Below are 15,893 nucleotides of genomic sequence, written 5' to 3'. Positions count from 1 at the left end.
TAGTTTTTCACATGTAAGCAGATGTTTTAACAGAAAGGCTTTCATTTTAATTTTCGGTACATTTTTGGTAATATGATAACTTTGTTTGATAAATGTTGACGATTTGTGTTTATATGTGAAAAGTTCCTTGAGAACTATAACACAAATAAAAATAAATAAAACAAAAAACAAAAAAACAAAATGCACATGTGTGTCAAATGTTATTGATATTTTACACTTGTCAACTGCACACAAGAATGCTGGTTTACTAAACGTATGCCATCATGATCCACACATTGATGCACTGAACCCAAACCTAACTTTTTTCAACAGAAACACTTGCCGTAAAATGGTTTATGTATTAGAGAACTGCATTTCATTTTACTGCTTCCTCCAACATCAAAGCCATCAGATTATTGCAATCAAACACAGCAGAGGACTGTGCAAATGTACTTTCTCCCTCACACAGTTAACAATGCCTTGGTGATGTCTACATTGAATGGAGAGGGTGTGGAGAGACAGAAGAAGGCAATGAAAGGGAGAGGGAAAAATCCAGTCGGCAAATGCTGGTAGCTGTAATGCAAATAAGGGGACAGCAAACAATTGCAGAAGAGCAAACTGACAAGATGAAAAATTTAAAATACCTCTTCTTGCTCTGTGACAGCAAAAACAACCTTCTCAATGGTCTCCCCGTGAACTTCCAGGAATCTTCGGACAGTCCCTTAAAGGAGAAAGGATGGGATACTTTGAGCAATACTGGACTGGTGAAGACTCTAGAGTACTCTATTTTTTCATCCCTGAATTATACATGGCAGCTGGAGTACAAGCAACTCCTAGTATGTGTGTCGCTCTCATTACAACTCAGAGTAGTAGGGTTCGTTCCACTCACAGATACAGGGCACCTACACATGAGAAAATAAAATAGTGATTTGGTTTGACCGATTCATTTCACTTGGAAAACTTGCCATCTAAAAAATTCCTTTTCCTTTACAGAATCATTTTAAGATTCTCATAATTTTGGTCTATCTCTTGTGGGAGTGGGTAGGTGGCAGCATTTAAAATGTGCACCACAGCAGTAGACCAACGGTGACAGGGCTTTGGGGCAATGCTATGACCAAGGTAAATATTAACGACACCAGCCATCCCCTAACTGGTACTAGTGTCAGTACCCCTACACTACACATGACTGTGAAATTAAAACAAACTCAGGGGAATAGGGGGACAGGGGGGGAGAGAGGAAGGGTGGGGAGAGAGAGGGAGAGGGGGAGACAGCGGCAAGGGGGGGGGACACAGCGGCAAGGGGGAGGGAGACACAGCGGCAAGGGGGAGGGAGACACAGCGGCAAGGGGGAGGGAGACACAGCGGCAAGGGGGAGGGAGACACAGCGGCAAGGGAGGGGAGAGACAGCGGCAAGGGAGGGGAGAGACAGCGGCAAGGGAGGGGAGAGACAGCGGCAAGGAGGGAGAGACAGCGGCAAGGAGGAAGAGAGACAGCGGAGGGCGATTGACATGAGCATCTAGCCAGACCAAAAACGCTGTAGTCTATTAGATCTTGGGCTCTTCCCCATGGATAGAAGTGGAGGGGCTGAGCTTCGTGGCCACCCATAAAAACTATTTGCAGGGGGAGTCTGGGAAGGGGGGCGAGGATGCAATTGCCCCTCAGGCTGGCTGGGCTGTTTCTCAAAGGGCCAGCGCTGCAAAATGCAAAACAAAACAATTGAAAAAGACAAAATCTTTAAGAATGCAGGTTGCTTCAAAGAAACAGAGTGCTGCAAGCCCTGCTCAGCTTCTTTGTAATGGGGTGAGGTACTAGCCTTGATTTCAGTAATGTTGGAGCTGTGCCCCCACACATCTCACTCTCACTGACTGAGAAGAACCTAAGCTGTAGATGCACGTTCCTACCGCCTTGTGGCCATGTACTCATTTAAATGAGAGGTTCTGTGACCCAGAAAGGTAATGTTTGCAACGGTCAACCCCCTACACCATTGGTCTGTTAAAATCCTCAGTAACCTATCACTACATGCCAAGGGAGAAAGGGTCCATATCTTATTACAGTTTGTCCTTGGGTTCATTATGTAAGAATGCTTCCCTTATATCCCAGTGAATTTTATGGTCACCCGTGAATTCCTTCTAAAAAGAGTTTAAAAACATCCAGATTAGCATCCCAGGATGTTACCACGTGGTGGTTATGGAAATAGATGTTGGATTATGTGTGGTACTCATTTTTGGGCACAGTTAAACACACACAGAATGATTTAACATTCGTATTATTTCTATACTACAAAGTATGGAGGTCATTCAGAGTTGGGTGTATTCTTTCAGGAAAGATCACTGGAGAAATTAATCACCTCCACCATGTTATTTCTGAAAATCGTCCCAATTAAGAGTTTAGCACCAGCAGAGGTACTGTTGGATAGGATTTTCATAGTTTTTTATTGTATTATTGATTTAGTTGAAATTTCATCAACCTTTCAATATTACATTAAAAATTCCAATTACAAATACACAATCATTTTACAAATACATTTTCATGAGAAAATACGCAACAAAAGGCAAGTAAAAGCCAACAAGAATTTAGAAAACTTATAGCTACACATTCCATAAGTCAATTCAGAATACCATATCTATGTAAAAAGACACAATGAGTATCAAAAAAAATTTAACAAACTCAAACCCACACGTTCCATGATCCAAGACAAAAAACCATATCTCTGAAGACATGTTTTTAGAAGCAGTGACCCATAACTGCTGAAACCAGCTTGACCGAGCCTGTTACTTGATTAGATACTTGTGCAACAGTCGCATATTATAACACTATGCATTAGATTCTGGTGCCAGTTGTAGACTTGCTAAATAATTCACTGTGGCCAGTTGAATCGGTAGATGCAAACAGTTCATAATGATAGACCAACATATCTTTTCCTCTAGATTGCCCAGATATTTGCAATGTTTCACAAAGCGAATTTGTCTAAATGGCCTCAAGCACAGGCACCGAGTGATCAAATGTTCTAGAGTCTCTGGCGTCCCTCCTGAGGAGAAAAAACGACAAAGGTTATCACAGGGTGGAATTAGACGCCGTTTTGACAGAACGTCTTTTGCGTGCCATAGATTGAAGCGTAGGCGAATAATTGCAAGTCTATAAGATGGAGTGGGAGCTCTCAACAAATAAGGAGGCAGACTACGCAATTTTTTTTGGGGAGGGGGGGAAATCTACTGATATCACCTCCTTGATATCCCAAACATGCATCACATGTATTGATCCAATCTGCACAATCTAACTTCTCTTTGGCTTTGTCAGGATTTGAGACCGACAGGTCGATAGTTATGTCAGCAAAACTCATAATTTGACAAACTTTGTTGACCCAGGAAGTCATAAAACGATCTTTTGTTCTGAACATATACCCAGATAGTGATTGCAATATAATATCATCATGAGTTGAAATCAGTTATTTCCTAAACAGAGAACAGAGTCTCCAGTTGTAGAGTGCATGAAAGGCAACAAGACCTAGATCGTATCTAATCCAGGCATGCGTCACAACACCTTGTAGACACACAATTTGTTTCCAAAATCTGGCTTCCCATACATCAAATTTAAACAAGGTAGAAATGGGGAGTGTCTCCAGCCCATATAACATCGCACCCTTGTTTTATGCCCCGAGCTGTTTTGATTGGGGCGGACAATACCCCATCTAGTGAGAGCCACACACAAATAGATGTGATTGAGTCGAACGCAGAGTGTAGATCTACGAATGCAAAGAATGTTGGTTTTTTCGTAGCTTGACACTGAGCCTTCAAAGCATTCAAACACAACAGATTAATATGCGTGCCCATCCCAGAGACAAAACCTGTTTGGCACGGGTCACGCAGGTGGTTTGCTTTAGTCCACGCATTAAAATCACGCAGCACCAATTTTGAAAATATTTTGTCCAATAAGGCGATGGGCCGGTAATTTTGTGGCATGGAGCGAGCTCCCTTTTTAAAGATGGGAATAATTACTGATGTTTTTACAGGACGCCGGCACCTTGCACTCTTTCACAGTTAGCTGGAAAATCTGATCTTAGATGATCGCCCACTCATGAAAATTTGATTTTAATGTAGCATTGGTGATGCCATTGGGTCCGGCAGCTCTAGATGTACTAGCTTGACATATCACCACCTCAATGGCTTGTTGGTGAAAACTCCAGAGACCATCCTGCTGCTCTTGGACAGGCCACTTCTCTTTCAACAAAATCAGCATCAGCATACAGGTCAGCGAAATATTTGACCCATTTTTCTTCACTGACGGCCACAAGTTGCGCATCAGCCTGTGAATTGCCAACTTGCATCCACATCTGAGCTGAGTTTTTATTGGCCATCGCACTAGACATGCATTTGCTGTCATGTTGGTACACAAGATGTTTTCTTGCTTTTACCCAATTTTTATAGACACATTTAGCATGATTTAGCTCTTGTTGACATGATATATTACCTGCTGCTATAATATGCTTTCTAGTTTTCCGATAGGGATAGGCAGCATGAGCATATTGTAAAATCAATCAAAAATATGATGATGTTGTTACGCTCACCTGGTATCCACAGGGACGCCACCCAGCTGGGTTCCTCGCTGGTATGCTTGTCAGCTTTGCCCTGATGTGGTCTGCGGGGAAGGTTCTGCCTGAAAATACAGGAGGACTGTGTTCAAGACTGAACGACTGGGGTAAGTATCCTCCCTCCACCCCCGTATGCTTTCAGTCCCTCTGGCGCCCTCTCCTCACCTTGTGGTAGAATTAGGCGTGCTCTCCGTCCTGCCTTCTTTGCAGGGGCACGTTGTCTTTCATGGGCGAGTGCGGTCCAGTTACTTCACTGACGCCGGCCCGTTTGTTATTGTTCAGGTAGGTCTTATTGCTGTTCTTTAGTTTTGTTGCTATCCTGCATGCCTTTCTTTGTTTAAAATGTCTCTTTTTTCCCCCCTTAGGTATGCGGAGCTTCAGCGTGGCAAACTAGCTTGGTTGAGCCCCGCTGGTAAATGATGGCGCATAAAGATGCCCCCCCCCACCTGACTAACAGAATCAAAAGGCATTCCGCCACAAGACCGCTCAGATCCATCTATGCCAACACCATTGTTACGCCTACCTCACGGAAAGTGCGGGCCGGTGGCTCCAGCGTCCCCACCTTAGCAGCCACGCACTGGAACGCTCTGCCTCCTCACCTAAGGCTCATTGAGTCCCACCTAGCCTTTCGGAAGGCTATCAAAACCAGACTTTTTGTGTAAATCTAAATCTGTATCCTCCATTGCCTATATGCTGCCAATACTGTAACTAAGAGCCTTCTGGCACCTGTATGTTATCTCAAATCTGTGTTTCCTCTGTAACAGCGCCTCAATGCCTTATGGGCTGCAAGTGCGCTTAACAAATGCAAATAAATAAATGATGCAGTAAGTAAGCGCTATGCGCAGCGCTGAGAAATCTTGCCTTTGCTAACCTGCGTTTTCCTTCCTTGTAGGTTGCGGTGATCCTCAGCGCGAGTGGAATGTCCGGAGTGGTGCCAGCCGAGAGGCGACTAGCCAGGTAAGCATTTTGAGCTGTTCGCAATTTGTAAATGTCTTGACAGCTTTCTTTAATGTTGCATCTATCTTCCTCTTTCAGGTCGTTCTGTCCGGGAGGCGTGCAGTTTCGAGGAAGCTGTTCTCAGTAGCTGCAAGTTTTTAAAGATGAAGACTGCAGGTAAGATGCTGCTGCTAATGATGTTCCTTTTGTCTCCTTGCAGGTTCTGCTTCTCCGAGGGAATAACTGGACACGGTGAGTGTCACGTCGCAAGCTGCAAAGTAACACGAAGCATGTTCTGCAGTCAGGGTGCGGTTTATATAGCCCAGGTAAAGTAGTACCAGGGAAAGTAGTTCCAGGCCTGCCACACCCAAAACACTAGACCGCATAGCTTGGTTCTTAGGAACCAAGCTATGTGGATGCCTCCATGTTGACTTCCAATACAATAAAGTAGTTCCCAAGCACATTGTTGTTCATGGTGTATGAGCCTGGCGCCAAGACTGGCCCCAAGAGGGCTTTTGAAGAGGATGCCAGGCTCTAGAGGCCCGAGTCCTGACTCCACCTGGACAATGGGTTTGCCAGAGGGGGTTTTGGGCGAGGGTCGTGACAGATGTTTCACATGAGCTTTGGAAGGCCCAGAGATGGTATTTGTGAAGGGTAGCAGTAAATCTGTGTAATGTAGCGGGGTGGCCAACCTTGCATTATTTTCCAAAAGGTGTCTATATTCCACCACCTTCGCCTCAGACCATTTTAATCGTTTTTTACAGAATTAATTGCCACCTGATGGGTTATACATGGTCTTCTATCCGGAGCACAATCTCCTACAATAGTTAGTGATAATAATTTGTGATAGCTAAATGGCAATTCAAATAAATTCAGACTTTCAATCTGATTGAAAAGCAGGTTGTCTACATAAATGTAGTCGATCCTGCTTGTACTGTTATTTCTAAGCCATGTGGTCTGGCAGGGAACATCACCGCTTACGGCTCCATTCACCATATGGAACTGTCTTTCTTTCATGAAGGACATCCATTTTCGTACATTTTTGGTTTGGCGATTCAGATTCCTACAATCCAGGTTTAGATCTCCTAGAATGATAATATGTGTTATATTGCTGGAAGTGTTAATTAAATGCAGGCTTCTATTTAATGCGATGTAAAAGGCCTCATCTGGCATGGCTGCTGGGTTGCGATACAGACTGACTAGAGCTATGAACCATGGTCCAACATCAATTTTCACCAGCTGAACGGCATATGGGCCAGGAAATCGCACCATTCCTGAGTTCATTTCTGAGGCACTTTCTGTAGCCCATTTGCTAATAGTCAAACCCATTTTCAAATTCACTGCAACCAGCAGACCCGACGAGGGACGGCCGCCTGTAAGTAGGGCCCGTAGCAAGATCGCGTCATAACCATCCCAAGCTGGCGGAGAGGTCAGCCACGTTTCTTGGAGGGCAATGATGTGATATGCCACCGGTAGCTTTTGAAGTGAAACTTGTAAATGTGTTTGGCCTCTCGAATTCCAGCTCGTGATGCTTAAGACAGAAGGCACAAGCAACTTTTGTGGTTAATTGTACGAAATTTTGTGTACTGCAATAAATGTTGGGTTTTGGGACAACACTCTGGTTGAATAGACAGGCACTATGGATCTTCTGCCAGCAAGAAACCCATGTTGAACAATTCCATTTTTTTTTTGCCATATTAAGTTGGCCACCACACCCGACGGTATCCACAATCTGATTGCTGAATTAGTAAATTGAGAGATGAATTTGATTTGTTTTATGTCATTTGAAGAAACAGCTTGCAGAGTTCTCGCATCAATAAAGATGTTCAAAACACTTTTTCGATTCAACACATACGAAGGAAAATCTCCTTCCCTGCATTTCATAACAAAAGAGAGTGAGTTTCTCCGTTTGTGCTGAGTTGATGTGGGCGCAGTTGGTAAGGGAGTCGTGGTACCAATGTTATTTACAGGCAGGGTCTGCAAATCTGGTATCCTCCTGTTAGGCAAAATTTGATGTGACAGCACATCTACAACCAGAGATGGCGCAGAATGCATCTTCGCTCCCATCATCCCTATGTTTGATTGACCATCAATAACAACTTTGAGGGGTAAGGCAGGCAGGCAGCACAGCAGGGCGTTCTAATAGATAAGCATCTATTATCTGTTTAATAGAGGCACCCATCGACTGAGACCGCTTATCACTAGAAGGAACACTCAGGTTGCCGTCTACCTGCTTCATTGCTTCTTTAATTGGCAATGGAGCAGAATGTGTGCGTTGTTCCGCGGCCGCTGCCAGCCTCAAGGAGTCAACAAGTCAGTTCAGGGGAGAATGTACAGGCGGGCCGACTGTGGGAGCGCTATCCAGTCCTACTTCATTATCAGCCATTTTAGGCAATGTTTGCGCTTTCTCGATGGTTACCTGTGAAGCTGCCCGATGCAGACCATTATTAGCACTTACTGTGGAGCGAGGGACAGGGGGCATCGTTCCACCGATTGCTTGAAAAAATGCATTCATGGTTTGTTTTGGCCCTTTGATGCTAGGCATATTTTTAGTTTTCTTTGAAATCGCCCTTGGCCCCTTTAACTTTGTTCACCCAGTGTTTTTCTTTTTGGAGAAGGTACCGGGCTTATACTTGGAAGAGGGCAAATTTACCTTTGGAACATCTTCATTTCTCACCTCAGCATCGTCCAACGATATGTCAATATATGAGGCATCTTTAACCATTTGTGGAGAGTCGCTTATTAAGTGACCATCCACAGGGTGAATGATTTCCGCTATAACTGGCAATACCGGCACATACACCACGTCCTGGGAGTCTAAGCCGTGTTCAACCCGTGGCGGGTCCAAATCCACACACCCCACGGGGTGGTCAACCTCAATCGCACTCACACATTTTAGATTGAGGACAGACAACAATTTATGGTTCACATTCAGGCCACCTGTAAGCTCTTCTAGCAACGTGGCTTGCCTCGCTAATCTTTTGTCCAATCTAAACAGATTTATTACCAAGTTATTAATGGCTACTAAAGCCAATTCCATCATTCTTGAATTTGGTGAACTGGTAGGTTTGTTTTCGTAACTCACCGACATGTTCTTCCGAGCCCTTGGAGTTGGCTGCACAAATGAGGGAGAGGATGTCCACGAGAGCGAGATGGACAAGGAAATCGATTCAAATACACCCTTGCCGTCTTCAATCTCCTCCATAATGGAGATTGGAGACTCACATTGGCTAGCATAAATCGAGATAGCCGAGCTCTCGCCCACATCAGAAGGAAACGGTATGGGCGGCAAAGCTAGCGGCATATTTATTAGCATTTTTGATACAATAAGGTTTAGCAGAGTCCAGAATTGTTTGATCGGAAAGTGTGTGACTCCTGGAGGGCTTCGCAATGGGGACATCTTCGTCCACAGCTGTGTTGGAATGCGGCCGTTGTGCAAAAGGCCCAGGGGTCCCAAAGCCAGCACAAGGCAAACCAAGAGGCCCCACACTTTAAAGGATTAAGAACAGTACTAGGCGGAAGTCCCCGCTCCCCCCTTGTAGCTTCTCCCCTGTTACACGGGGTAAGCGTGATGGCCGTATGGGAGGAAAAACATTTTTGCTGTTTCCATTATTGCAGTAATATTAGAAATGCCCATTGGCATGTTTGATTTTAAAGTACAGTTAAGTGTTGCAAATAGGCAAATTGACAGCACAGCACACAAACAACGATCGCAGTGACAACCTCACTCCCTCACTCCCTTGTCCAATTCAAATTCAATTGAAACACCAGTTAAGACAAGCCCAAATCAGACCTCAAAATGGCAACGCTGCAACAATTCAGGCCCTCGCCTCGTGCACCACCGCGGCGAAGCAGCAAAGCGGTACTTAAACCGGTACTTGCCCAAGTGCGAGCGCGCTATGCGCGTGCATTTGCTTTAATGTAAGGAGAGAGCCAATCCCAGTTAGCCAGAGGCGGGCCAAGCCAATCCGTCAGTCACTATGGAAAATGGAAACAGAGCAGCGTCAATGGGCGTCAACAAATGTTCAGACAATGGCTTGTACCGAGCACAGCACAAAGTACAAAGTACACAACTCTCTTGATGAAGGACACAAGGTATTTATTCACTTAGCAGCCAGGCGCTGTAGAAAGTTCCAACCGTGATAGCAGGTCCAGGCAGAGCAAAGTGGAGCAACAAAACTCAGCTGTAAAGCTGTACTTATACTGGTACTTGCGCGCTGTGCGCGTGCATTTGCTTTAATGTAAGGAGAGAGCCAATCCCAGTTAGCCAGAGGCGGGCTAAACCAATCCATCAGTCACTTATTCACTTAGCACTTAGCAGCCAGGCGCTGTAGAAAGTTCCAACAGTGATAGCAGGTCTGGGCAGAGCAAAGCCGAGCAACAAACCCTGGCGGCAAAGCGGTACTTATACCGGTACTTGCCCGAGTGAGTATTTAAGATGCTTCTTTCTGATCTGTATCAACCCCAGAACCTTTGGCTTGGACTTGGTAATTATTATACCCGGTCGATTCACTGGTCAGATCATTTTGTTCAATTATTCACCATGACTGCCTCTACGGGGAATAACCAAGTGTCCAAAGACAATCCTGCTATATTAGCTCGGAAAATCATGACCTAGACAAAATCCCTGCATCAGAGATTAGGGAACTATTAGCCTCTGTTGACACTACTCTTCCAAGTGAGGAGTTCCTCACTGTTGGGACCAAGTTCATGGGTGCATTATGTGCCAACTTGGCATCCATGAAACCCGAGAGGAGGAGGGTTTCAAAGCCCTGGTTTACACCGCATCTAACCCTGCCACACAAACTAGTTAGTCTTACAGGATGTAAATGGTGAGAGAATCAAACCCTAGAGAGTGCCATCAGAGCGAGAACGGCACCAATTAACTATAAAAAAGCAATTTTGGAAGCCAAAAGAGATTTCCTACATAGAGAAAGCGCGGCTGCTAGTAACCAACCAAGAGAATTATTCTCAATTGTATCCAAGTTCTGTCAATCTACCTAAATAATAATAATAATAATTTGGCATTTATATAGCGCTACGAACCCTCAGGTATCTGAGCGCTGCTTATTATTACCCACGGTGTGTGGTGCTCATTTATCGACCTCGGAAGGATGAAAGGCTGAGTTTGGCCCTGCCGGGATTCGAACCTGGGTTAGCAGGCTCGGCACGCATGTCAAAGCGAGCGCTCTACTCGCTGTGCCACTTGACCAGCTACCTGTAAGTTCTTCTCTATTACACCATCACTGGCACAAGCCAATGCTTTGAACACATTTTTCGAGGAGAAAATGTAATGCATTAAGAGTAATTTTACAGTTAAATTCCAGATCCCAGCCCAAAATCCCCCGGGACAGATGACTGACCAGCCCCAATCAGGAGCGGTGCAGCCAGGGGGGTGTAGACACTACGATCCGTTTTGATTTTCATCCCGTATCAGAGGACTATACATGTTCCCTGGTTAAAGCCCTGAAACCTACTAATGACTCTTTATTTCCCCTGCCTGCGTATGCACCAAAGCATATGGGCCAGGAAATCGCACCATTCCTGAGTTCATTAACAAATCCCTAAATCAGGGTTCAGTGCCTCAGACACTAACACATACAATATTAAGACCTTTATTTAAAAAAATCTAATTTGGATACTTTGGTCCTACAGAGGTTCTGACCAACTGCAGGACTTCCTTGGCCGGGAATAGTCCTGGAGGAAGAGGTTACCCACCAGCTGCAGGTTTTTGTGGAAGACTAGTCACTCCTTGACGACTTTCAATCGGGTTTTCAACCAAAGTTTGGTACTGAGACAGCTTTGCTGGCAGTCCAGGATGAGCTTCTGGAAGTCGCTGACCAGGGTGAACTTTCACTTCTGGTAATGCTAGACCTGTCCGCCGCCTTTGATACGGTCAATCACACTACCTTGCTTGACCGGCTGAAGATGGTGGGCAGAGTATCAGAATACGCTATCAAGTGGTTTAAATCATTACTGGAGAATCATCAACATGTCAAACTTAGAGGTTTCACCTCAGACCCCATTATCATGGGATGTGGTGTACCACAGGGGTCCTCTCTGTCGCCACTACCTTTCAATTTATACCTCAAACCATTGAGATCTTGAGGCATCATGGGATGAGCGATCACTCCTATGCCTATGACACCCAGATCCTCATCAAAATGTGCAACTTTGAGGAAACCTTTACTAGAGTTAAGCATTGACTGGAAGAGGTTAGTGAGTGGATGTCTACTAGCCAGCTCCAATTGAATGCATACAAAGCCGAGTTCATCCTGTTTGGACCTCGACATCCACTCACAGCCTTCAGAGAACAGCCAGTCCCCAACCTCTTGGGCGTAAAGTTAAGCATTGCCTCTAACGTAAAAAACCTGGGATGCATCTGGCAGGATAACATGGGCTGCAAAGGCCAAGTTGGAGCCAAGGTAAATGCAATCTTCTACCTGCTGAGACTACTTCGGCAGGTCTTGCCATACATCCCAGAAGAAGATCATAAAACAGAGGTGGGGGCTTTGACCAATGCCCATCTCGACTACCGCTGGGCATTCCAGCAAAACAACTTTATAGGCTTCAAAAGGCCCAAAATGTGGCGGTCAGATTGGTCTGTAGACGGAGTAAAATAGCCCATGTAGCTCCTTCTTGCCAAGCACTTCATTGGCTGGCAGTGGAAGAGCGTATCAACTTTAAAGTGGCATCCCTTCTATTCAAATGCCTAAATGGATTGGCACTGGGCTACTTGAGGGACAAGATTAGCCGCTACCAACCTTCCAGGTGCCTACGATCACAAGATCAAATACTATTGAGCATCCCCTCATCTGTCTTTGTATCAAGGGGGGGGTAGACGATTTGCTGTCTTCGGCCCAAGACTATGGAACAATATTCCTAGAGATATCAGGGCTTTGGACACACTACGAATTTCATAGGGCACTAAAAACATTCCTGTTCAGATAATTGTTTGTTATGTTATGACTAGAACTTCGGGTTCAAACTAGATTTTGGCTATAATCCGTCTGCTCAATTTCTTATTAATTCCAGCTGCGCCACTATACGGTTTAGTCGGTCATGAGCGCGATATAAATACTCAAAATCAAAATCCTTTCCCCTCTCACCTAGTCTTTTACTCTTTTTATGGGTGACCTTTTATGTCTCTCGATAGTGAATGCTTGGAGTTATAGTTTCCTATAACTTTGGACTGACTAATGTACTATGGCAGCACACAGCATTTCAAATGCAGGGGCTTCCTTTTAATTCTATTATTATTTCTTGGGTGAACTACTGTTCCCAAGAAATTAAGTAAGATTCACTTTCCCTTACATTGATTTAAGTGAGCCAGCACACCCCACCTTAAGTGGAGTGCTGGGGGGATAAAAAGTATAACCTCTCTTACTTGGTAACATTTTTGTGACAATTGCAAGTTTACTTGAATGGCTGGTGGCAGTGGTTTTAGCTTAATGACTTAGTCTTATTACTCAGAAGGAGTTGAATCAGCCTCAGTACTGCACAGAAGTGCCACCATTCTGCTAGAATGGTGGGCTCCTATTTTTGCCATTTCTTATTTGCTTGTTGTTTGAGGTCTTCCCCTGTGATTCTAGGTGGGAACAACCTCAATGGAAGTTTTGTCTTTGGTGGGAATCCTGTGTATTCCGCACCTATCCATCCAAGACGTGCTGCGACCTTGCTGGGCGGCAAACCACCAATACCCTGGGAGTCCTCTAAGTCATGTGGTTCATGGTCTTCCAAAGTCTGAATCTGTCCAAAACTTTGGTGGGCTCCTACTGCATCTCCAAAGACATGATTCAAATCCCTGAAGTCCCATCACCAGAGTGCAGGGCCGAGAAAGTGAATAGAATCCAACCGGCGATATTCATTCTTCATCGAGCTGCTGTAAAAAAGTGGCAAATCCACTGCCACAAGACCGCACACAGATTCCTTTCCCGGAAGCCTCCTCTGACGACTTCTGGTACGAGTTCCCATCCAGTGTCCAGTTCTTTCGTCTCCATACCAAGAATACAGGGACCGGGCCCTGTGCTGCTGCAACCTGAAGGCATCCACTCCTAAGCTCTTCTTTTCTCCTAAAATTCTTTGTGGGCTTGGGTAATACTTACCTTAAGTCTGGCGTGCATCCCGGCAGGCTGGGTGGGTGATTCGAGGGTTTGGGAGTTTCAACATACCACTTGCCCAGGCCTAAAGATGGAACACCTATAGGGAGCCTTCTGTGAAGTCCCTGAACACTAACTCTGAAAGTGAATACTTACTTGTTTAAAAAGATCTCCTAAGGAACTTTGACTTTCCTGCAACTGACCCTATGTCGACCTGCCTACAGCTGGCACCTAGACAACTAGGGTCCCTGCTCTGCCTCAGATATCTAAAGCAATAGACTAGGGAAGGAATGGATAAGAAAAGAATTCTGCCTTGAAAGTATAACAAGTGTAAACATACCTACTAAAGAAGTTAGAATGGTAACTGAACAGGTCATTAACTTTATGCTTACCTTTGAGTTACATTCTGCCCCTCTAAAAAGTGAATACGTTAACGTTGAAAGGCATTTCCCAGATTCTAAAAAGTAACACGTGTTGGTACTGTTTTATCATTGCTTAACGGACGGAGTGTAAAAGCTTACCAATAGGGTGCACCTGCCTTGAATAACAAAGTGTATCATTGGGTTTTGCTTTCCCTGGTCTGCTTCATAGAGATCTAAACAGTCTTATGGTTTATACCTACATTTAAGTAGTGGGAGGCTCCTTTAAAAAGTATATAGGTCTTACTCACCTTGATTAACTGCTGCTCGTCTAAACTTGTAACCCTGGGTTGTGCTTCCCTGAATTGCTTTTTGTGCTATTCTAAAATAGTTTCATTAAGTTCTTACTTACCTTAGAAACTGTATTGCACTTCTTTGAAGTATACTGGGTATAACTAGCGCTGAGATAAATGATAGTTGCGTACCAGTAGGTGAATTACCTGCCTTGAAATACATTGTGTCTTTCTGAAAGTGTAATTGGGTTTTGATTTCCCTGCTTTGCTTATTGCGTGTTCATACTTATAATCGAGTAGCTTAAGGCCCCTCCAGAAAGTATATACGATTTAATTACTAGCTCTGAACTGGGTTCTAAAAAGTAATGTTGCAAATAGTATACTTGTAACAGGGTTGGTTTATTATGTGATTTCATAACTGAATGTCACGGCATGACTGACAGGGTCAACTACCCTTGAAATACTGATACAATTATGAACGTATATCTAACCTGATCTTGTTCCCCAAGATTAGTAGATTACTATGCTGAATGTATAACCTTAGGTTTGACTTACCCCAACTTGCTTCTTGCTCCTCTAAATTAGGCTATACCTTGGTTTGAATACTATAGGTACTGATTTGGTTTTTATGATTGTGTTTATCTAACGTTGATAGTAGCTATCTTTCCTTAGATGTATCTAGTCTACTTGCATTTAAATAAACCCTTTATTTTTACAATACAGAGTCTTTCAGGGTTTATTTGGACCGTATATTACAATGTCTTTGTACCAACCTACAGCCCTCGCTCCCTCCTATAAGATCAGCCTGGCTTCTCTGTCTATGCTACCAAATGTTCTCCAATGATACAGCCTTATACCAAGAGTGGATTTATGTACTGCCTCAGATGAAAATTTTACTTACCCCTGGTACTTTCGATGGATGTTCCTCCCACGTATTCCTCATCTTTGATATTCGATATCCAGCTTCAGAAAACACAATTCAGCAGAGGGCACTGTGCGTCGATGGCACTGACTCGGTGTCCCTCAAGGGCCTCTATGTAGACGATAATGTCATCGAAGGCATATATAGCATGCACCGCGCCCGTTGGCTTCAGTTCTGTTTTTTCTTACAGTAGAAATACCTGCAACACCACACGAATGACCGTACTCAGCCTTGTAAGGACAAAAGCAGTAATAACATGGGAAATTCTACTGCAGGGTAGGTTTGGAGGGCGATGAGGAATACGTAGGAGGAACATTCAAATTTGAAAGAATGTTACCAGGGGTAAGTAACTTGTTCTTCGAATGGATTGTGCCCTCCTATGTTTTCCTTATCTTTGGTAGACTCCCAAAGCAGTGTTTGATTTGGTGGAGGGAGTAGAATTTAGTTTTGAATGGTTTTCATGAACCAAATGCAGGACTGCTTTTCCAAAGCTCCCATCCTGCCTGAGGCAAGATTCCAGGCAGTAATGCTTTGTGAACATGTGAATAGTAGACCAGGTTGTTGCTTCACAAATACTTTTTATCGAAACACCACTTTGCAGGGCTGTAGAGGTAGCCATGCCCCTGGTGTAATGGCCCTTAAACATTCAGGAGGATCCTTCCCTGCCAGCTTGTAACATTCTGAGATAGCCAGAATGATACATCTGGATAAGGTCTG

At 44.3% G+C, this 15,893-nt stretch overlaps 1 protein-coding gene across 4 annotated transcripts in view; it reads right to left on the bottom strand.

Annotated features, from left to right (window-relative positions):
• GDAP2 (ganglioside induced differentiation associated protein 2) overlaps positions 1–15,893 on the bottom strand; it is a 1,016,820-nt gene that overhangs the window by 389,613 nt on the left and 611,314 nt on the right. For all 4 annotated transcript variants that reach the window (XM_069635760.1, XM_069635762.1, XM_069635761.1 and 1 more), the window contains exon 7: positions 624–700. In XM_069635760.1, coding sequence (XP_069491861.1) covers positions 624–700 — 77 coding nt within the window. The remainder of the gene's footprint in view (positions 1–623; positions 701–15,893) is intronic.

Source organism: Ambystoma mexicanum, chromosome 7p (genome assembly GCF_040938575.1).
Source record: "Ambystoma mexicanum isolate Mex_15411 chromosome 7p, UKY_AmexF1_1, whole genome shotgun sequence".
Taxonomy (NCBI): domain Eukaryota; kingdom Metazoa; phylum Chordata; class Amphibia; order Caudata; family Ambystomatidae; genus Ambystoma; species Ambystoma mexicanum.
This window is presented reverse-complemented; position numbering and strand designations above follow the sequence as displayed.